This window comes from Curcuma longa, chromosome 5 (assembly GCF_044706935.1).
Source record: "Curcuma longa cultivar G26 ecotype Majalengka, Jawa Barat chromosome 5, ITB_CL_G26_1.1, whole genome shotgun sequence".
NCBI classification, from domain to species: domain Eukaryota; kingdom Viridiplantae; phylum Streptophyta; class Magnoliopsida; order Zingiberales; family Zingiberaceae; genus Curcuma; species Curcuma longa.
This window is the reverse complement of record NC_133865.1, coordinates 11,158,137-11,179,909: the sequence shown is the minus strand read 5'-3', so window position 1 is coordinate 11,179,909 and position 21,773 is coordinate 11,158,137. Positions and strand designations below refer to the sequence as shown.

General features: G+C 37.6%; 3 protein-coding genes across 4 annotated transcripts; 1 reads left to right on the top strand and 2 right to left on the bottom strand.

Moving 5' to 3' along the window:
• Positions 1 to 1,991: 1,991 nt before the first annotated feature.
• Positions 1,992 to 5,435, top strand: LOC141829363 (nucleobase-ascorbate transporter 6-like). Its single transcript, XM_074716815.1, has 14 exons — positions 1,992 to 2,142; positions 2,643 to 2,740; positions 2,861 to 3,037; positions 3,171 to 3,271; positions 3,355 to 3,430; positions 3,516 to 3,575; positions 3,671 to 3,855; positions 3,929 to 4,025; positions 4,191 to 4,277; positions 4,349 to 4,407; positions 4,487 to 4,578; positions 4,653 to 4,730; positions 4,831 to 4,991; positions 5,073 to 5,435. The coding sequence occupies exons 1-14, from the start codon at positions 1,992 to 1,994 to the stop codon at positions 5,289 to 5,291; spliced, it is 1,641 nt and encodes a 546-aa protein (XP_074572916.1). The 3' UTR covers positions 5,292 to 5,435.
• Positions 5,436 to 5,551: 116 nt separating this feature from the next.
• LOC141829364 (spermidine synthase 1-like) lies at positions 5,552 to 10,494 on the bottom strand. Its single transcript, XM_074716816.1, has 9 exons — positions 10,344 to 10,494; positions 8,370 to 8,446; positions 8,149 to 8,271; positions 7,625 to 7,729; positions 6,758 to 6,830; positions 6,384 to 6,455; positions 6,116 to 6,311; positions 5,907 to 6,036; positions 5,552 to 5,834 (listed from the first exon to the last, which is right to left on the bottom strand). Exons 1-9 carry the CDS (start codon positions 10,492 to 10,494, stop codon positions 5,769 to 5,771), a joined length of 993 nt encoding a protein of 330 aa, XP_074572917.1. The 3' UTR covers positions 5,552 to 5,768.
• A 4,711-nt stretch (positions 10,495 to 15,205) lies between these two features.
• Positions 15,206 to 18,274, bottom strand: LOC141829991 (uncharacterized). 2 transcript variants are annotated; one of them, XM_074717460.1, is made up of 5 exons: positions 17,706 to 18,274; positions 16,973 to 17,032; positions 16,825 to 16,887; positions 16,661 to 16,720; positions 15,206 to 15,601 (listed from the first exon to the last, which is right to left on the bottom strand). In XM_074717460.1, exons 1-5 carry the CDS (start codon positions 18,186 to 18,188, stop codon positions 15,437 to 15,439), a joined length of 831 nt encoding a protein of 276 aa, XP_074573561.1. In that variant the 5' UTR covers positions 18,189 to 18,274; the 3' UTR covers positions 15,206 to 15,436. The 2 variants fall into 2 exon arrangements, with proteins under 2 accessions (XP_074573561.1, XP_074573560.1); XM_074717459.1 differs by having other exon boundaries at positions 16,973 to 17,050; positions 17,744 to 18,274.
• Between the last annotated feature and the right edge of the window lie 3,499 nt (positions 18,275 to 21,773).

The following is a 21,773-nucleotide window of genomic DNA, read 5'->3' as shown; positions in this document are numbered from 1 at the left end:
ACAACATTCGTGAACAATATCTATGAATTATATTCATCAATAAAACTCTTTTCAACATGATAAATAAATAAAAAAACTTTCAAAATGAATAAATAATTTTGTAATATCAAACTCAATAATCAATCAAACAAACTTAAAATATAAAAATTTTAAACAATCAAAAAAGTTTGAATTGAGAGCTTGATTTGTTTCAAACCAAGCTTGAACCAAGCTCAAGGTCAAATTCAAACTCATAAAAAAGAAACGAAGTCAAGCTTAACAATCATATCAACTACTTAGTTCATTTTAAGCTTTATTTGGTTTAGCTTGGCTACCCTATCAAACAAGCTTGAATACTATAAAATTTGGTTCGGTTTGGCTCGTTTATAATCCTAAAAAATAAGGAGAAAGGAGAAGAAGAAGAAGCTAGTGCGTGGAGGTTTGCGCATGAGTCGGTGGAAGTGAGGTTGCTAAAGAGAAAAGGAGAGAGAGAATAGGTTTTTTCAAAAATTTCCTAATTCGTTTTAAATCGATTGAACTGATTTAACTTAATTAAATTAGTTCGGTTATAACATGACCAAATCAATTGCAAATTAATTAACCCCGCTTTGGACTAACATATTTTTTTATCACCGCACCTACCCGATGGATTTTATTTGACCCCCATTCCAATTTTAATTCAGCACCGTCAGTACATTATATCCAGTTTATTTATTTATTTTATTAAAAAATTAATACTTAACAAAATTTATAGATAATAATAATTAAAAAAAAGTCAGGCTATAGCCCATACATCTTAGCGTATATAAGTTATATTTTGAATTTATCTGATAGGTGAATCAAGAGAAGATCATCTACCTCTAAAATTAATCATACGGAGATCGACGTATGAATTATCAAAAATATATATATAGAAGATCCTTTCCCTTTTTATTTCTTAAGAATGAAAAGTTTTCTTATAAATCAATACACAATTGTTTCTTGATAGTAAGGATAAAAACAAAAGAACATTATTATTATTATTTTCATCAAAAAGTGTATTTATTTTAAAATTAAAAACTCATTTAGATATTTATTTTAAATCCAAAATATGAAATATCAGGAAAGAAACACTATCAGTGTCAACTTAACCTAACTTATAATGAAGATTATCTGTAATTTTCTCTGAAGGTTCTAAAAAAAATCATGTGCAATTGAAAACTCATGTTAGTTTTCAACGGATGAATGAAAATTTAATAAATGTTAAAGTTTAAGTTGATTTATAAACGTCATACTGTGCATAAAAAATTAAAAATTATATTAAATTAACTCATTAAATTATGAATAGGTCGCTGCGTGAATCATTTATAAATACTAAAACTTTGTACTGACCTCATTAATTAATAACACGCAAATTAAAATTGTTAATTATAAGGGTGCAGTAAGAAGCCCTTGTCTGATTATACTGGCAGTAATATAAAGGTCATATTAATTACCTCATCAGATCCACCAAATTTAATTATATAAATCATGTTGCCACGCTGATAGTTACATTTAATTTGACTTTAATAATTTACCAAAAAAAAAACACACTTGTGATAATTTCTTGACCAGCCAAACGTAACACACTGTAAAGTTGCCATTGAAGAAGAAGAAGAGGAGGAACAGAAACTAAAAAAGTTGCATGATCATATCCAAAAACTTAATTAAAACTCGATTTGACTACTGTTTTATAATAAGTTAATAATCTATCTGTTCTGTTCAAGGACTGTCTCTTCTAAATTAACTAATGGTTTACTGGAAAAGTGTATATATTGCGAAGAAACTGGTGGAGGTTCCACGGCTGCTTTCCTGCTCAGCTCTCGCCATTTCTTCTGGTTTCTTTTTATATTTTGTTTCTTTCTTTTTTTTGCTTTTTGTGTGTGTGTGTGTGTGTGTGCATGAAGGCCTATTTGAACGCGAGTCTAGTTTAATTTGGTGGTTGTTTTTTTGGAAGGTTTTGAAGGTTTCAGTTTGTAGGAAGGCAAAGAAGGATGTCAGGAGGCGGCAGCGACGACGGCGGCGGCGGTGGAGGAGCCCAGCGGGCGGCGGTGCCGGTGAAGCAGGAGGAGGTGGCACAGCCACACCAAGTGAAGGACCAGTTGCCGGACGTTTCTTATTGCATAACCAGTCCTCCTCCATGGCGTGAGAACATATATACTTCTTAATTATTTTTATTTTTCATTACAATTTTTGGTGCATTTAATTGAATATCCAAAAGTTCATCGAACTTTATAATTTACTAAAATATCTCTCTATCTTTCATCAGTTTCGTTACTGCAAATCTATTCCAGTATTTCTTATATCGGATATATATATTTGAACAATTTTTATTAATTGATTGGATGGTATTCTAGTTATTTATTAATTACAAAATAAATTTATATTCTATTGTTAATTATTTTAAATAAGCATAATTAATTAATTAAAATATTTAAATTTGTATAATTCAAAAACAATCACTTGATCAAGATGTAGTTAAATTAGTAATTACCTAATTTGCTAATTAATTTATATCTTAAATACGTTTTAAAAAAATAAAGTACATTTGTAGCTAGTTAACTAAATAATTAATTATTAGTTATTAATTAATTATTAATTAATTTAATTTTTAAATAGATTATATATATAATTCTGTTACGCAGCTGAGGCCTTCCTCTTAGGATTCCAGCACTACCTTGTAATGCTGGGAACTGCAGTCATCATTCCTACAGCTCTTGTTCCTCAAATGGGAGGAGGAAATGTGAGGCTCATCGATTTCAATTCTACAATTTAATTCAGGGTTTTTATTTTTTATTCTAGTTATGCTTTTTGTATTAAAATATTTACAATTCATAAGCTTGTTAAATAAATTCTTAATTAGGATGAAATAGCAAGAGTGATCCAAACTCTACTGTTTGTGGCTGGCATAAACACCCTGCTACAGACAGCGTTTGGAACTCGGTTGCCTGCTGTGGTTGGTGGCTCATACACTTTCATTCTCCCCACAATCTCAATCATTTTGGCTTCTCGCTACAGTCACATTATGGACCCTCATCAGGTTCTGTTTGTTTTAGCTGTTGATCATGTTCATAGTTCTTGAAACATGTACCAGACTAGCTTGTTGTTGCTGTTGTTCTTCGCATCATCGACTACTTCTAGTGAAACTTTAAGTTGGTGATTTGTGTTTTCAGCGATTTTTACGGGTCATGAGGGGGACACAGGGAGCTCTCATTGCTGCCTCAGCTGTTCAGATCATACTAGGCTTTAGTGGCCTATGGCGCCTTGTAGTAAGGTTCAGTATCAACTACAATTTTCTCCTTTCTTTTTTCGCTTTCTCGATCGATATAACTTTGAAGATCATATCATTTGCTGTAGATTACTGAGTCCTCTTTCGGCTGCTCCACTGGTTGCTCTGGTTGGCTTTGGCCTCTACCAACATGGATTTCCTGCAGTAAGATTCGAGAGTTCACCAACAATTGTATTTCTGTTTTGGTTTTGTTAAATTCTTAAAGATTATTCATGTTTCATGGTCACAGGTTGCAAAATGTATAGAAATTGGACTTCCTCAGCTAATACTGCTCGTAATTCTTTCACAGGTAGTAGAAAACAAGGAAAAACAAGCTTATATATATATATATATATATCTTTGCTAACTCAATGATTCATTGTTCTTCAATCAATAAATTTTCAGTATATTCCACATGCAATGCGATCAAGGAAGCATGTTGTTGAATTGTTTGCACTCGTAATCTCGGTTGGAATTGTATGGCTTTTTGCCTTGATCCTCACTGTGGGAGGTGCATATAGACATGCACCCAGAAGAACTCAACTTCACTGTCGTACCGACCGGTCCGGGCTCATCGGAGCATCTCCATGGTAATGTACAATCTATATATACATATTTACCTTCTATATTTTCATGTAATCCACTCGCAAATGATTCCTGCAGGATAAGAATCCCCTACCCTTTTCAATGGGGGACTCCAACTTTTGATGCTGGTGAAGCTTTTGCCATGATGGTTGCTTCATTTGTTGCTCTTGTAGAGGTACCTCGTCTCCATCTTCTCCTCCCTTTGTGAGATCATGATTTTAGCTTATGAAAACATATGCAGGATCATTGTCTAATAGCCTAGTTTCTTAGCAAAGTTAAATCTTACAAAGAAATCTATGCTAACTTGAATTGAAGGAAGTTTTCTATGATCACGTTGCAGTCAACTGGAGGTTTTATAGCTGTTTCAAGGCTTGCAAGTGCCACACAAGTGCCACCATCAGTTCTAAGTCGAGGAGTTGGATGGCAGGTGTTAAATCTTTCTAATAGTGTTAAAACTTTCTTTCACCTGCATCACTTGTATCTTTTGTTTACTCCTAGGGAATTGGAGTTTTGTTGGATGGGATATTTGGAACAGTAAACGGATCCACTGTGTCTGTGTAAGGCCATAGATTGAATTACAGGAGGGATATATCTATTTTGATTACTGAAAATTCATAGAAAACAACTGAAATGCAGTGAAAATGCTGGTCTTCTGGCTTTGACTCGTGTTGGTAGCAGAAGAGTAGTTCAAATATCTGCAGTGTTCATGATCTTCTTTTCTATATGTGGTGAGTAGCTCAAACATAATTTTAGCTTCTTTGGTTTAATTTGATCCAAAAGTGTCCTGATCATGTTCTTGCAGGAAAGTTTGGAGCTGTTTTTGCTTCTATTCCAGGACCAATTCTTGCAGCCGTGTATTGTCTTCTATTTGCATATGTTGGTATGCTTCTTGTGAACCTATACAATTAATCTTGCAGCTCAAATGTTAATCAGAACAGAAATCAGAAACACAACAACATGATCTTTTGCACCATGAACAGGTGCTGCAGGTCTCAGTTTCCTTCAGTTCTGCAACTTAAACAGCTTCAGGACAAAGTTCATTTTAGGGTTCTCTGTGTTCATGGGTTTATCAGTTCCTCAATACTTCAATGAATATACTTCTGTTGCTGGCCATGGTCCAGTGCATACTGGTGCTAGATGGGTATGCCACTGAACCATGCACAATTCTATTTGGTCTAGTTTCTTTCTCTAGTCTTAAAACTGAGCTAATCTCCTTCTCCAGTTCAATGATAGCATCAGCATCTTGTTCTCCTCCCAAGTGTTTGTCGCGGGCTCTGTAGCATATTTCTTGGACAACACTCTGAAAAGAAATGATGGTGCAACAAGGAATGATAGAGGATATCACTTTTGGGATAGGTTTCGATCGTTTAGATCGGATCCGAGGAGCGAGGAATTCTACTCATTGCCATTTAATCTCAACAAGTATTTTCCGTCGGTCTGAGTTGGAGCAAGAAGGTAAGGTTCTGTCTGCAATTCTTGGATCCTGTGGCAATTTACAATTTTCTCAAGATGTCGACTAGCTTTCATGTGTAATGTCATGCCTAGATAGAGGTCCTTCATAAGATGACAATAATGTATTGCAACAGTTTGCAACTTGAAGAAGTGGAAATATGAAACTTGTGCCTCTTGTGTAAGCATTAAAGAAACTTGAGCAATTTTCTAGTGGAAAGCTAATTTAGAGACAGTTTTCTTAGGCAGAAATAATGCAAAACTGAAGAACTATCCGAAATAAGATTTAAAGGGAAATGGGGTAACCATTGTCTTTGAAACTGAAGACTCCTCTTCAGATCATTATGAAATACCATTGACCAGGTAACCATCCATACAAGATGGCAACCGTAATCGACCTTAGTAATCCCTTATCCTTTCAGGGATAATGAACTGCCGAGTTTTCTTCGTATTCATCGGGTGGCATATCTCAGCGAGCTTTGGAACCAATGACTCTCTTTGCAAAAGAAGGCAAACAGAAAGCAGCAGAATGGATCTGGGAAAAAAGAAGAGCTAAGTTACTGAAAGAAATGTGTTCACTGAACAACGCTTCGGGGGGATTAATTACCTCAGAATTATAAAACTTCAAGGGTCCCATAGATTTGATAGAAATCTCATCCTGATCAATGTGGTATACAGGATGCTGGAAATCAACTGCTGGTCCTTCAGTTGAACAAAGCATGAACCCGATAACTCCACTGCATTGTATCCATTCAGTAAAAGTGAACTACATGAGGGGGCAAGGTTCCAAGTGAGTCATGAGGTTAACAACCATACCTTGGGTATGTTGGAACGGTCGTCCAAGCATAACTCACAGAGCCTCGGAAGACCTGGCGACAAGCGGAAACAATGTCTTCAATCAGTTGCATATGAAGCCATATGCTCTCCGCTTGGGTGCATACAACTCCACCTGGACGAAGGGCTTTAGCAATAGACTCAAAGAAAGGCTTCTCAAAAAGTTCTTGAGCTGGACCTAATTTCGCCGAGAAACAAAATTAGGATGATCCAAGGAAACAAAAACAGAAAATAGAGAGTTGATATGTACCTATTGGATCAGATGAATCCACAATGACTGCATCATACGTACCTTCAGGAACAGCTTTCAGAAATGCGACTCCTGCAATTTTTGATACTATAAACCAAGTTGCAAAGACCGCAAAGAAGTATCCAAATCATTCCTATTAGCCAAAAATAATGCAACAAAACTTAATAAAAAAAGTCCAGTATATCAAAATACCACTAAACTAGCTTGCAGTATAGGCAAGGGTACCAACTAGCTTAGTTAGTAAGAGTTGGCAAGGACCTTAACCCTAAATCCACTAAACCCTAAACCATATTTAGCCCTAGAGATTGTTAACAATAGATATTTAAAAGAGCAACCAATTCTTTTGAGACTTATCACCCAGAAATAATTCTTACCATCACCAATATGCAGAGTGACACGAGGATCCTTGTAACCAACTGCGAGATGTGGAAAGAATTGCTTTGAAACCTAGAACAAGAAATCAACTTCTCAGATCACAGTTTGAACATAAAAGCATCTGAAAGTGTATCTCTTGATTGATTGGCGAAAAGCATTTTGCATATGTAAAGATCCCATTGAGCCTCTATCGATCAGATAATTGTGCCACTTGTAGATTGTATTCCAGAAATGCAAATTAGAAAAGTTATTTAGTAATTAATTATAAATACAAGACAATACATTTTAAAGTAGTATTTATAGAGCCTGCTCTACTATTATTAACTAAGTATTACAGATGTATTACCATTTGCTTTCTCTGAGTCCTAGGTAGGGTGTTTGCATGCAGACCTTTTTGTTTTTCCTTTTTTGGAAAAAAAAAGAGAAGACAATGCATAGAGTTGTCAATTTTGACATACTTGGAGTTTATACAGACAATTGGATGAACTCACTATGTTTGAGAATGAAACTACAAAAGCAAGGTTTTAAATGTTGTGCTATTTTGGATGGCACAGCTGAAAGACCATATTCTGCTGTTACATATAGCTGTTGCCAAAGGAGCTACCTTCTTGGTCAGTTCATATTTTAATATCCATTTTCATAATTTCCTCTTATTTTCGTGTTTCAGTTTCATGTCCTAAATAATTACATAAAGGTCCAAGATAAACTACCAACAGCATGCCTGATTTTAATGTAATCAAGTTAAAGCATTCAAAAATTTTGGACAGTATAACACCCTACACAATTAGGGATACCAGGAAGAAAAACCATGACATAATGCAGATGAATAATTGATTGTAAAGCACAAAATTTAGCATTTTACTCACATCTATAACCATCTTATCAATCTCGCATATATCTATTTGCTCCACAGAAGAATAACGTGAAACTTCTCGCAGTACACCACCATCACCACCACCAATAACCAGTACCTGAAATAAAACAGTTAATCAATCCTACAATATTGGCAGAAATTTGAATAATATAGATAAGAAGTCCACACATCTACTACTGCAAGCGTTTAAAAATGTCAATCAACATTGTGTCAAGCAATAAAAAAAATGTCTTATCAAGTAGAAGACTTGAGAGGAAAGAAAGGAATTGTTTTTTAAAGAATGAGAACTTCAATTAGCAAGGAGGACCTGGATACAATTTAGTGCAGACCATGCAGTAGCACAACAAGTATTTGAGTTGCACATAAATAGGGAAAAAAATTAAAAGGTTATAGTAGAACCCTTCAAGCTGGACAAAGATAGCTTGGAGTGCACAATTCAATAGCATAATATACCATCTGTTCCGTTTTTTACTTTAAGAAGGTAAGTAGGTGATAAATTTTAATTTGTATATGCACCTTTCTAGGATTTGGTATTGAGCACAATGGAAGATGAGTAATCATTTCTTGGTAAGCACATTCATCTCTGTCTGTTACTTGAATCACTCCATCTAAGACAAGAACCTTGCCGTAGGTTGATGACTGAAAAAAAAAATCAGGCTGTCTGGAAAATTCTGCTTCACAAATGTCACAAACAATGGAAGATAAAAAACATATGCCACTCAATCAGTCATAATTACCTGGAATACCAGTACATTTTGGTAATCTGATTTTTCCTGAAACAAAACCTTTTCAACCTTCAAAGAGTGAGCCTCTCCTACAAAGTTACCAGAAACATACAATTATCAATTTCAATAATTCAAAGAAAAGCATGATAAGAAAAATTCTCTGCATAGAAATACATATGATTACATAACTGAAAACAATAATGGTGAAAATTTGCATGTTTTGCATATTTTTTATTATAATATTTTGCAGGGAAATCTACAATAATTTTATGAGAAAACTGGCAGGACAGAGTTAAGGTTCTGTTTGCCCTGTTGACCCTAGAGGAAAAGAAGCTGGAAGGAAGGGGAAAAGGAGGAGAGGAGGTGCAGAAAGAAGAGGAAACAAGCTATTTAGCTGGGTGGTAAGTGGATAAGGATGAAAGAAACAGAGCGACCCAGAGCGCCTTCCCAGCCACTTGCTCATTCACTCACACACACACCACCTCCCTTACTCACCCCACTGCAAGCACCGTCCTTCCCAACTCTTGCTCATTGCAAGCAGATGTTGCCCTCCCATGCTTCATGTCAGACGCCGGATGCAGGATGCAAGATAGATCTCATCCTCTTTGGACATTGGACATTGGGGGGGGGTGTTTGGTTTTAAGTTGTATTTTTTCAACGGAATGTTGGGGTTGAAAATATGTAAATGTATAGTTGGGGTTGAGAAAAGGTTGAGAAAATGTAAATGTAAATAGAGTGTTTGGTGAATATGAGGTTGAGTTGTATTTTGGATGTCCATTTACTTATTTACCCTTACTAAAAACTTGAAAAATCCTTATATATTTTTTACAAGGGTAGATGTGTAATTTGAACTTTCAGGTTGGCAAAAAGGACCATAGCCAACCCCCAATTTCCAGTTATCCCAACCTCATATGTACATTCACCATCTATACCCAAACACCCATATAATATCCATTGCACAAATTTCGAGAACTCAACTGAACATTTACATCTGGAGAACCTTAAACCAAACACCCCCTGGATGGCTATGCCAACTCTCTTTTCCAACCAGATTTAGGACAACATACAACGTGGAAAGTGAGGTAATTGGAGGAATGGGCAACATCATCTTTTTGCAACTATTTCTATGAAAGTCCCTCACTTCCACCCAAAAATTGGGCAGAAGCATATGTGATCAAAAGGCTTCCACATAAGGGGCTCAAAGGCCCTTCTATTGTGTCTTTTGCTTGGATCAAACGGAGGGGAGGGAACCAAAGCAGCCTCAGGTACTGTGCCTTTCTGCATGTAAACAGACACCAATAGTCACATTTTAACAAGCACTCATCAGCTATCTTCTTGCAATGCATTATTAACTCAGAAGTGGAACTTCATGAATGGTGCAAAATTTTTAGAGTCCTTTCATTTTCCCAACTACTTTTCTTTAATTCCCTTGATGATATAACCGACCTCACCACAAGGCCACTTACCAAAAGAATAAAAAATGTGCAGTCTCGGTGAGATTAATAAAAAAAAAAGTAGAAAACAGGAAAGTAGCATTTTTCAACCATCATAGAAAAGCATAATCATAGGTTCATCAAGCATCAAAATGATATACACTAACTTATTTTCTGTTGATTAAATGATATCCGAGAAATCAACATATACAGTGGCAATATAAACATTAGGGTTTGGCTCCTTTAGCATCTTCCATTTCATCCGGAAAAGCGAATGCTTAGAACAAATCATTGATATGTCCAAAAAATCGATTCTTTTGGAAATTATGTCAAGGAAAAACTTATTTGACCTCAAAAGAAGCCCAAACTGGGGGAGTAAAATAAGGAAAACTCTATGAATAAGTATAAAAAAAAAACAATTTTTCACTACTCCAGAGATATCAGAACCACCGTAGCCAAACCCTAGAACAGCAAACCTGATCGGCACAAACCCAGACCAGTTCCAGATGAAGGAGGGTCACCGACAGAAAGAGTCGAGAAACGGAGCACGGACCTGGCCACATAGGGTTGATCTCGGAGAACCACCCAGGGATGACGGCGGAGATTCCATCGGACGCCGTAGCCCCCTCGCTCGGCGTTGCTCTCTTAGCCACCTCCTCCACCTCTCTATCCGCCGCCGCCGCCGCCACTGCCTCGCGCTCCATCTCTGCTTCTCCACTTCGTCCCGTTCACTCTCTATTTATCGGCGCGTGTATCGGTGACTAACTACAAGATGCCATATTCTCATTTAGTGGGGTTTTCCGAAAAATAATATTTTTAAATATTTTTTATATATTAAATATTCAATATTAAAATTTAATATTGAAATAACTTTGAGTATACTTTAATTTTTTTTTTTCTTTTTTACAAATGATGTAATTGCGTTAATAACAATCGATTACCATTTATATTACACCATTTAACTTTTTAAAAAACTTTAATTAATTTATGGCATATTACTTTTTGAACAATATAAGAAAATTTATATTATTTAATACAACTTATTCCAACATTAATGATCCATCTATATTATGAATAATAAAATAAGATTTAAACAATGACAAAACACATACAATTTAGATAAGATCTAATAATTTAAGATTTAGTGGGGGAATAAAAGGGATTTCAAATCCAATGAACCTATGAAGGAAAAAAAAAAATCTATATGATAAGGTTCTCTTTTCGATGTCATATTATGCGTTTAGGATCCTTTATTCTCTCCCATACGATGTTAATTAATTAATTAATCATGTAAAGCATTAGATTTAATAATTATGCGGTTGTTGCCAAGAGACTTAAAGCTCTGGAACACGACACGCTTTATGCGGCGCAATCTACGCGTTCAAGATTAAATTAGAATACAAATTAATAAGATCTATATCATAATTTTTGTACAAGTTCAAATCAAGACAAATCTTACTACAAATTAAATTTCGATGAAGCTGAGACAATATTCTTCTTCTCCCATCGTAGTCAACTACAGTTTTTCGATTTATCTCCTCATAGATAGTTGTGGAAGCAATCGTGTAAAACTATTTGAGAACGAGAGATTTTACTAAAATATAATAAATTGAAAGTTAGTTAATCAATTAATTATTAAATCAAGATGAAAAAAAAATCAATTATAAAAATTAATTTTTTAAATTTTAAATATCATATCTTGATTATTTATTTATTTATTTATTTTAAAAAATGGTTCATATATAAATAAAATAAAAGAGGTTAAACTCTTAAATGTACAATCAAAATTTTTTATCATAGCCTAGACAGCTCTAGCCGTTAGCCACACATATGATCCATCACACAAGAAACTTCATCAAACTCATGACACCACCAACACCAAGATATTAACATGAATTAAGTAATAAAATATATTTTAAAATGATATTATGTTGAATCTAAACTCTAAACAACTCTTGTAATTTTTTATTTAGGTATGACAGATCTTATATATTAAACTAAGTCTATTATTCCAAATGATAATATATAATAATTATAATTCTTATCCTCGTTGATTAATAAAAATAGAATATAATGATATATTTTTATAATTAAAATTTTAATAATTGTTTATCATCACTATATAATATAAATATCAATATTAATATAACATATTTTATTTTTCACTTTGATCCATTATAATTCATATGAGTGATCATTCAAGTTTCAAAGCTCTAATAAATTAAGTTTGACTTAGTCAACTACTGACTATTCGAAATAGTTTATTAATTTCATTTTATTATATAAAAAAATGAGACTATACACCTAATTTAATTAGAATTACTAAAATTTATAATTAATAAATATATTCTCTAATCCATCAATCTAACATTGATAAATTCGAAGAGTCCTTCTTCGTGGAATATTTATTAGTGGTATTACTGACATTAGCATTATTTGTGGCTTTGCAACCTAGAAAATTGTGTAATTCTTAAAATTTATAAGGGTATGATTGTGAAACTTGAAGGTGTATTATGAAAACTAAAACAGCACGCAGGGCAAAATAGTGATTATTTTATAGATGAAAGATTGAAAAATAATTGGGGAGAGAATAAGTTTGAGAATTCTAAAAAAATGAGTAGAAAGCCACGATGACGCCGTCTCTAAGATTTTTGTCAAAAAAAAATTATTTAATCAAACCAAATTTTTTTGTCCCCAAAATATCAACTAATAAGATGTTTATATAGACCTAAACCTCTAAAATTGATTTATAATAAAAGGAAAAATTTTTAACAGATTTGAAATCCTAAAAATCTTAGATAAACTTCAAATATAAAATCCTAAGAATAATTCTTAACAGATTCAAAATCCTAAAAATTCTAAACGGACTTAAAAATCTTAAAATAAAAAAATAAAATTTTTTAAAACTAATAGAAATTTTTAAAACTACTCTAAATATAAAAAAACTTTAATTTTAAAAATTATAAAAAATATAATAAAAAAATCATCCTGAATCAATCCTAAAAAAAAATTATGATCAAATTTATATAAGTATCATCAACATCATCAAATACAATAACTCTGCTTCACATTAAAAAAAAAAAAGTCAGAAGTACTCAGACTTGTTTCTGTTAAATAATAAATTAAAATTTTTGAATTTAAATTAATTATTTTTTATTAAAATTATAAGTACTAGTTATACGCATATCATTATTTGAACGAAATATTAATCATTTCATTATTTGATCGAAATTTAAAATCAACAATTCAGTCATACCCATTCGATATATTTAATCTAACAATTTTCCATGTAAAAATTAAAATTAAAATTAGAAAGCCTGGTCTAATCTAACAAAAAAAAACATCTTAATAAAATTTGAAATCATCATCAGTTCCGTAATAAACTCTTAAATTTCTGTTAGTTAACTGATTCTTCATGTATATAAATAAGTCCACGTTAACTTTCAATTCTCTGCACGCATTGAATCGTCTTCTTCCTCTAGAGATCTGTGTTTACCTACCGGAGAGAATATCCATGGATCGATCGATCAAGGCTTCCACCACCAACGTTTGGATGAGCAATCTGGTGGAGCATTCTCTGGTGATCGAGGATCTCCTCCACTATTTTCCTATCGTCGCCGTCGACACTGAGTTTCCCGGCTTCCTCCGCGACACTCCCCGCCACGCCTCCGACGAGCAACGCTACGCCGACGTCAAGCACAACGTCGACGGCACCAGCATCATCCAGTTCGGCCTCGCCCTGTTCGACGCCGACGGCAACCAGCCCTGGCCCGGTTGCTGCTGGCAGTTCAACTTCGCCGACTTCGACCCCGACGTCTGCGCTTCCTCGCCGGACTCCATCCGCCTCTTGCAGGAGAGCGGCCACGACCTACATAAGAACCGCCGCGACGGCATCGAGTCGGCGCGAATGCTACTCTCTGCTACGCCACAAGTTGTTCCGCGGCCGCAACTCCAAGTACATTACTTTTCATGGACTCTACGACGTCGCCTACCTGATGAAGGTGCTCACCGCCGGAAGACGACTCCCTGACACTCTGCCGGAGTTTCTATTCGAAGCCGGAAATATTTTCGGCGAACTCTACGACCTGAAGCACGTGGCTAGGTCTTGCCCCGGGCTCCTTGGCGGCGAGCTCGGCCTGGCGAAGTTGGCCAAGCTGCTGAGAGTGAAAGCAGAGGGCGTTGCGCATCAGGCCGGCTTCGACAGCATGGTGATCGGATTGGTGTTCAGCGAGATGAAGAAGAGATGGGAGATCGAGAAGGCGCAATTTGTGATGGTGCTGTATGGGGTGGAGAATGCTTGCGTGGAATTCAAGAACAAGGCGGCACGACGATGCAGTAGTAGTCTTCCTCCTCGGCCAGAACGGCTGCCGCCGGTCGACGGAGTCGTCAATCATCATCGTCCTGCGAATGATGCAACGATTTCTGTAGAACAGACGATCATCCCGCCGCCGTCGCCGCAGCCGCAGCCGCGGTCGTCGTCTTTGGTGGTCGTCAATTACGGCAACGTTCAGTTAAACCCAGCGAGCGCTCCGTTCTACCCAGCGTTGAGGGCTCCGTTCAATCCAGTGTTGCGGCCGACGAGCGCTCCGTTCAACCCAGTGTTGCTGCCGACGAGCGCTCCGTTCATCCCAGTGTTGCTGCCGACGAGCGCTCCGTTCAACCCAGTGCAATCACCAGTGCAGTATTACTTGCATTGTTGGCCTTACCCAGGGCAATTCATGCAGTATTTACGATGATCCATCCCGTTGAAGACTTTTAAGTCTCATGCTTAATTGTCTATTCTAGTTGAGTAGTATTATTTATTAAAATTATAAGAGCATCTCAATGCTCTGTTAATGGGTATTAATAATACTCCTTGAGTATTAATGAACAATGTGAAACGGTGTTATAAGTTATAACATCCCTCCACATGAACACGTTCAATGTCTTGTCTTGAACTTGTTCATGTGGCAGTGGAATCGGCCACCTCTAATTGGCCCATTCCTGACTGGTCCACTTCACATGTATTTTTTTTAATATTAAGGTGTGATGCTCCTAATTGGCCCACCCTTGACTGGCCGATCCCACATGTATTTTTTTTATTAATATTAAGATGTTATAACATGGGAACATTATGGATGCTCTAAAAAACTCTAGAGAATCGTTGCACAAATTACAGAAAGTGTGATTATTTGGATGGATTGGATTATCATCCTCAAAATTAATTAAGTCAACAAACTGAGATAGTACTTTGGTGCTTTAGTTTTAAGAATAAAATTCCTTTATATAAGTTAAATCAAATTCTCTTTAATAAAATTTCTCCTGTAATTCCTTTTATGTACCCGTGTTTCCTTTTGTTTTAATGTTGTATTACAATTGTTACTAATCGAACTGCTTCCATCAAATACTAAAATAAATATTTCGTGATCCAGCACAGAGTAGAACAAGAATTGGAGCTTTACTCCTCGAAATTAATATAAAAATGTAGTGATGCAAATCCTAAAAGTATGAGTTAAATACTCTTAATCACTCATGAGAACCACCTCTACGCAGTTGTATATTACATCAGAGATATATATGGTTAGCCATCCAAAGATTCAGGAAGACCACCTTCTAATGATCTATATGTTCCATTAATCAATTGTTTTATCTACTCAATGCTTGGACTCAGCACTCTGTTGGCAGATCATTAAGATCTGGAAGTTCGATGAAATCCTTCCTCCCAGGAGCAATAGATGGAGCAACAGGTTGACATTCTTCTTCATCAAGCTGTTGGACAGCTTTAGTAGTGTGGTGGTTATTAACAGGCGGCTTAGGCAACCTCCGGAGCGACTGCAAAGATGAAGAAGCAAATCAAAATTCAAGCGAAGCAAAAGAATAAGCACCTTAAAATTGTCTGATAAAGTATCAGCTCAGTAGGCCAATAGCAAGGCAAGGACTGAGATCAAGAAGAAGAGACCTTTCCACAGAGTCTCAGAATAGTGATTACAATCCTTTGCAGCCTGTTAACCAGCTGGTATTTTCGTAGAGGATAATAGAGGTCCATTTTCATAAAGTTCTTCGTTTGCCCTAGTGGAGAACAAATGGAGAGAAATCCAAATTCCTCTTCTTTCCTCTTCATGGTGCCTTTTTCCTCAAAACTCATCCTCCTAAAACTGGACCGACAGACAACCAATTTTCCCTATGGATTTTGGGAGAAATCTCAGATTTTCCATTCATCTGTTGCTTGGAAGGGCTCGAGAGCAGCCAGCAAACTCATCCTCCTAAAGAAGTCTGCTGGTTTCCACCTCACTTCTCTCCTCTGCTTCCATCTCCGTGAGGGAAAACAGAGCCTTAAAAAGTCTAAAGATAGCAACACACACCAACCATTAACAAAATGTTGACTTCTCATGCGAGTAGACAAGCTGCGGATTTAGCTATACTAGTTTAGGTTCAATACATTAAACTGGAATTCACAATAAATTGACCTATAGCGATATGGCATGCCACTGGGAGAATTCTACAGCACAAAAAGCAACGTCTATAGATTGGATGCTTTCCTAGATGTTTCATTAATATCTTTCCTCGTTTCTTAGTTGGGTAACGGTGGTCCATGTAAAAAGCCAAGGTGGTCCAGTGCTGGTCAGTAGAAGAATTTCTCGGATACTTGCAGGGAAACCGACCCCTGCCAAACCGCAGCAGCCTACCACTAGTTATTCAGGATGGGGAATGGGAAAGTATACGCGGTTTCAGAAGCTGTAAGTGTTGGATTGTGCAAGAAGACAGCAGCCCTAGTCTTCAAAGGTATTAACTTGGTAGTTCAGGATTATGACAAACAAACAAAGAGCGCCTATTGATTGATGGGGAGGGAAACATGGGGAAGTAAGCAAAGGCGTGGGCTTCGGTGGTCACCTTTAGTTTGCCGTTCTCCTCCCTCAGCTGCTCCAAAGCTCTGCGCCATATTTCCATCTCCTACATCGTTTAAGACAAAAAGGGATGCGATAAGAAACCTTTGACGGTGGAGGAGGATTCGAGAGCCATAAAAAAAAATAATAGAAACAAGAAAAAGAAGCCACCTTGACAAGTTTCGCCTTCTCTTCCAGCAGCGACGTTTGCACGGCCTGCAGCTCCACTTTCGTCTGCTTGCCAAGCAGAAGACAAATCAGCATTCAACTAATTCACAACTAGAAGAGGAGCAACGCTGACTGAGATATTTGCCCTTACCATTTTTTTCGTTGGTGGCCATCGGATGAAGCAAGAAACCGTCGGTTCCCGCGTGTTCGTCTCCGCCACCGCCACTTCCTGCAGCAAAACACCGACAGCGTAAAAAGTGAGCCGGTGAATCCGCTGGCCGTGATGGGAAGTGCCACCAAAACCGCAGAGCACGAGGATGCATCCCGGCCGTCCAAGACGGATCAGAGAGACACATCGCAAGTTTGACCACGACAAAGGCAAAAGTATGGAAATAACCAGCTGTTTTCGATCGCTTTGACGGGGCAGATGCATGCTTCCAATCACAGGAGAGGTATGAACAAAAGTAAAGAGATGGGCAAGCGAGAATTTATTGCTTTCTTTTTTCGTCCTTTTATTTATTTTTTGTTCTTATTCTCATGTCTCACTGAGAAGATCTTCTAAACGACGCCTTGTTTTGCTGCAAACCATCAAACCAACGAAGAAGACGAAAAGGAAGCTCGAGAGGAAGCAAACCTTTTTTTGTTGTAAACCAAAACGATTCTCTAAACAACAAGTACAATCCTTTGCGGAAAAATATTAGGATCAAACTCCAATTCCAATTGTTGTATTGTCTAAAAGAAATACATGAATCGCAATGTCAATTTCCCAAGAACAAACTGAGATTTGCTAAGCGAAAAAAGGGAAGAAAAGATGTAAAGTAAATACGACGTCATCGGAGACGATTCAGGCGCAAGGATATTCTCGTAAAATCACGAAAAAACACATGGGCGACGGATGCGCAAGAAGGGAAGGCGTTGTTACCTCGTTGCGGCGTTCCTCCGGCGATCGAAACGCCGGCGGATCGGCCGGCCTTCGCCCCCTCCTCACCGCCGCTCGCCGACGCGCTGCTGTAGCCCTCGAGAGGCGACTGCGGACTCGCCCTCCTCTTCTTCTCTTTCCTATTCTTCTCCTCCGCCTCCACCTCCGCCGCCGCAGTCGCCGCCGAAATCTTCCTTTCCTCCGCCTCCTCCTCCTCTTCCTGCGTTAGCGGAAAGATTCGGGGGATCTGCAGCCGCGACCGCTTCCTCCGTGTCCCCCACTCCAAAGCACACACGGACGGCGGCGCGGAGGTGGACGGCTTCTCATCGCCCTCCGCCTCCGGGCACCACAGTCGGAAGCTGAGTAGGACAGCCGCCACGAGATCGGGATTGTGGTAGGCGTGTCGCACCCACTCATCGTCGTCTCCGGAGGCTGCGGCGGTGGCCATGGAGACCAGGCGAGGAACCGTCGCCAGCCCTAGAGAGGATGCGAAGCGTGAGAGAGAGAGAGAGAAGCGGCGGAGGTGGTGTTGTAGGATGGGGAAGAGAGAGAAAGGATGAATACGTGTTATTTACAGTATATAAATATGTGTGTGGAATAAAGGAAAGGGCATGATGGTAATTAAACGAAACGGGACCAAGGCTTACATCGGGTTGGTTGAAGTCGACCTACTCCGTGAAAAAAAAGTGATGACGTGGCGTGTTCGGCAAATGAACCGGCCAGACTCAATTAAACCAAAACGAACCGATTTATGGCACGCCGACTCAATTGCGACCGGTTTAATAGGAAGCGAAGGGAATTTTTTTTTGAGAAAGGTGAGGAAACCGACAGAAAGAAGAAAGAGATCCGAGGAGGAAAAAATGAGAGGGGAAAAAAAAAAAAAAAAAGGAGCGAGACGGCGAGATGGTGAGGCATACACCATAAGCTTATCCCGAAGTAGAGCAAAACGATGCGAGGACAAACCCTGGGTAAGAATAATATCAACAATATGATCTTGAGAGGAGAGATATTCCATAGGAACACATATCCTAGGAGTGATTGAAGCCAAGAAAGTTCGACGGTGATATGAGCTAGAGTCCAATATTTAACTTCAGTACTTGAACGTGCAACAACTTATTGTTACTTAGAGTTTCACAAGATAAGATTATCTCCAAAAAAGATACAATAGTTAATGGTGGAATGACGATCATCAGGACAATCAACCCAGTTAACATCGGAGCAAGCTGATAACGTGAGAGATGACGAAGGATGAATGACAAGTCCATGATGTGGAGAGTGGCGAAGATAGTGAAGGATACGTTTAACAATGACCCAATGAGAGGTAATAAGAAACTACATGAATTGACAGACACAACTAACTACAAAGGCCAGCTAAGGGTGCGTAAGGGTTAAATACTGTAAGACCCTAACAATGCTCCAGTAAATGTACCATCTGAAGTGAGAGAGATGATCTAGAAGCAACTGAGGTGTGTAGTGGGGTTTGGATTGATGCATGTTGGCCTGAGTCAAAATATCATCAATATACTTAGATTGACAGAGAATAACCCTTGAGGTGTACAGATGGCTTCCAGGTGTACGGATGGCTTTCACTACCAGAAAATGATGTATTTACCCTATATATTTGAGTGGGAAATTAGTACCCACTGTGGTGATGATGGTAGAGATGTATTTTGGGGAGTTGCTAGTAAAGAGGAGGTCATCCACATAGACTAAGATATAAGTAGTAACCTATACTGAGTGGAATAAGAAGAGTGCATATCTGATTTGGATTCAAAGAACCCCAGTGAGAGTAGGGAAGTGTGTAGCATGACATGTCATTCCCGAGGTGCTTGTTTGAGGCCATAGATGACTTTGTATAGCTTCTAGACGAGTTGGAAGTTCGGGTGAACAAACCCATGTGGTGAGACCTATAGACATCCTCATGAAGAGTGTCGTGTAAGAATACATTATGGACATCAAGTTGGTGAATAAGTCAATTTTTAGACATGACAAATGTGAGAACAATCCAAATAGTAGTGGATTTGACCATGAGACTGAATGTCTCAACATAGTCAATACTGAGTTGTCGATGAAAACCCTTAGCAACCAATCAAACTTTGTGTCACTCAATAGAACCATCAACCTCGCGTTTCAATTTAAACATTCATTTACAGCTAACAACATTGTTCGTAGCAAGGTGTGGTACGAGAGACCAAGTGCCATTGTGGATAAGAGTATTGAATTCAACATCATGGCTGCTTGCTAGGCGGCGTCTTTGTTGGCAAGTGTGTAGCAAGTGGGTTCAAGAGATCCAATGCAGATTGCTGTGTGAGCACTCAATATGGTAGACCTAGCTTTAGCTCTGGTAGTCATTGGATGTGACGAACATGTAGAGACTCTGAAAGGTGCATCATCAGCAGGGATAGAGACAGAAGGTGAAGGATTCGACAAACCAATCATGGGTTCAATGTTATTCGTACGTTGGTGGTTATATCCGACAAACCAATCATGGGTTCAATGTTATTCGTACGTTGGTGGTCATGCCCGACATGCCTGATGTTACTAAGCTATCCACTGCAGAGGCCAAAATATGCTTGTCAAGAGTAGGAAGTGAAAATAGCATAGATGATGTAACTTAGGAAGGTGGAGTAACTAGGTTGCATCAGAGTTCGTCAAATCATTACAAAGGGAAAAGAATGCTTATTAAATACAACATCCCTTGAGATATAGATACATCCTGTACTAGGAAGGAGACACCGATAGTCTTTGTGAGAAGTATTGTAGCTAAGAAAAACACACTTGACTGATCGAAAATCTAGTTTGTGATGATTGTAGAGCCTGGTCAATAGAAAACAGGCACAACCAAAAACTTTTGAGTAATCGATAGTTAGGAGATCGGTGGAAGAGTACCTCAAACAGAGAATATTGAGCCAGTGTGTGTGAAGGCATTCGGTTGACAAGATACACAACTGTAAGAAAAGCATCATCCCAATAGTTAGAGGCATAGAGGCATGCACTAGTAGAGCTAGTCTAGTTTTAGTGATATAACGAATCTTTCGTTCAATAACATCATTCTATTCACTGCTATGATGGCAAGAGAGACATGTTGAATGCCATAAGATTCAGTAATTATATGAACTGTATGATATTCACCTTCTCAGTCTGTTTGTAGGACTTTAATTTTCTTGTTAAATTGTAGTTCAATTAAGGTTTTAAAATGACTAAACATGTGAAGCACGTCAGATTTACATTTAAGAGGATAAATCCAAGTGTACTTACTATAATCATCCACAAACAGTACAAAATATCGAAAACCATTAGAAGAAAAAATCAGAGATGGTCCCATATATCAGAATAAATTAAATTGAGAGAAGCATCAGTTCTAGATTGAGATGACAGGAAGGGCAATTTATATATGTGCCTTTCCAAATTGACTAGCTTCACAAAAACTGATAGTTTTATTTCCTAGAATAGGTAACTAAAAATGAGAAATAACACAAGATATTATGGTGCCCAAGTCTATGATGTTAGATATTAGTTTGCATACATTCCCTAACAAGAGCAGTCCGGTTGATTACAAGGCTTACAGGCTGCTTTATGTAATATAGACCTCTTTTAACTGCACCTTGGCTTAGTTCAGTCTTCGTAATCCGATCCTTAACAACATAGAACATCGAGTGAAATTCAAAATAAACATCATTATCAGTTATAAAACGAGCAGCACTTAATAAATTTTTTTTGTGATAACAGGAACATGTAGACTATTACGTAATTGCAATACTATATCATTGCTGAGGATTATAGAATTCCCAATGTTAGATATCGAAATAGTCTTGCAATTTCCAACGATAATATTTTCCATACTTTGATAAGGTGAATGGATCTGAAGGTTCGCAAGATCAACAATATACCTTAGTTGATGCAGGACCGTCACTGGAAACGAATTGAAAGAGATCGTGCCCTTTGAGTACAGGAGGTACCTGTGATCACTAGAGGGTGAAATTCCTCTAGTCTAACTTGATCGGAATCAGTTGTGAGAAGTTGGGCAGATGGT

Bases quoted from the DNA above. Each gene is read 5' to 3' on its own strand.
- LOC141829364 (XM_074716816.1), bottom strand. From the start codon at position 10,494: ATGGAGCGCGAGGCAGTGGCGGCGGCGGCGGCGGATAGAGAGGTGGAG. The intron at 8,447-10,343 runs GTCCGTGCTCCG...GTAACTTTGTAG, and splicing joins GATCAACCCTATGTGGCCAG to GAGAGGCTCACTCTTTGAAG. The intron at 6,831-7,624 runs GTGAGTAAAATG...TTCTTGTTCTAG, and splicing joins TTGATAAGATGGTTATAGAT to GTTTCAAAGCAATTCTTTCC.
- LOC141829991 (XM_074717460.1), bottom strand. From the start codon at position 18,188: ATGGCCACCGCCGCAGCCTCCGGAGACGACGATGAGTGGGTGCGACAC. The intron at 16,888-16,972 runs GTAAGGGCAAAT...CTTGGCAAGCAG, and splicing joins GGCCACCAACGAAAAAAATG to ACGAAAGTGGAGCTGCAGGC. The intron at 16,721-16,824 runs GTGGCTTCTTTT...TAAACGATGTAG, and splicing joins AGAAGGCGAAACTTGTCAAG to GAGATGGAAATATGGCGCAG.
- LOC141829363 (XM_074716815.1), top strand. From the start codon at position 1,992: ATGTCAGGAGGCGGCAGCGACGACGGCGGCGGCGGTGGAGGAGCCCAG. The intron at 4,278-4,348 runs GTGTTAAATCTT...GTTTACTCCTAG, and splicing joins GTCGAGGAGTTGGATGGCAG to GGAATTGGAGTTTTGTTGGA. The intron at 4,992-5,072 runs GTATGCCACTGA...CTCCTTCTCCAG, and splicing joins TGCATACTGGTGCTAGATGG to TTCAATGATAGCATCAGCAT.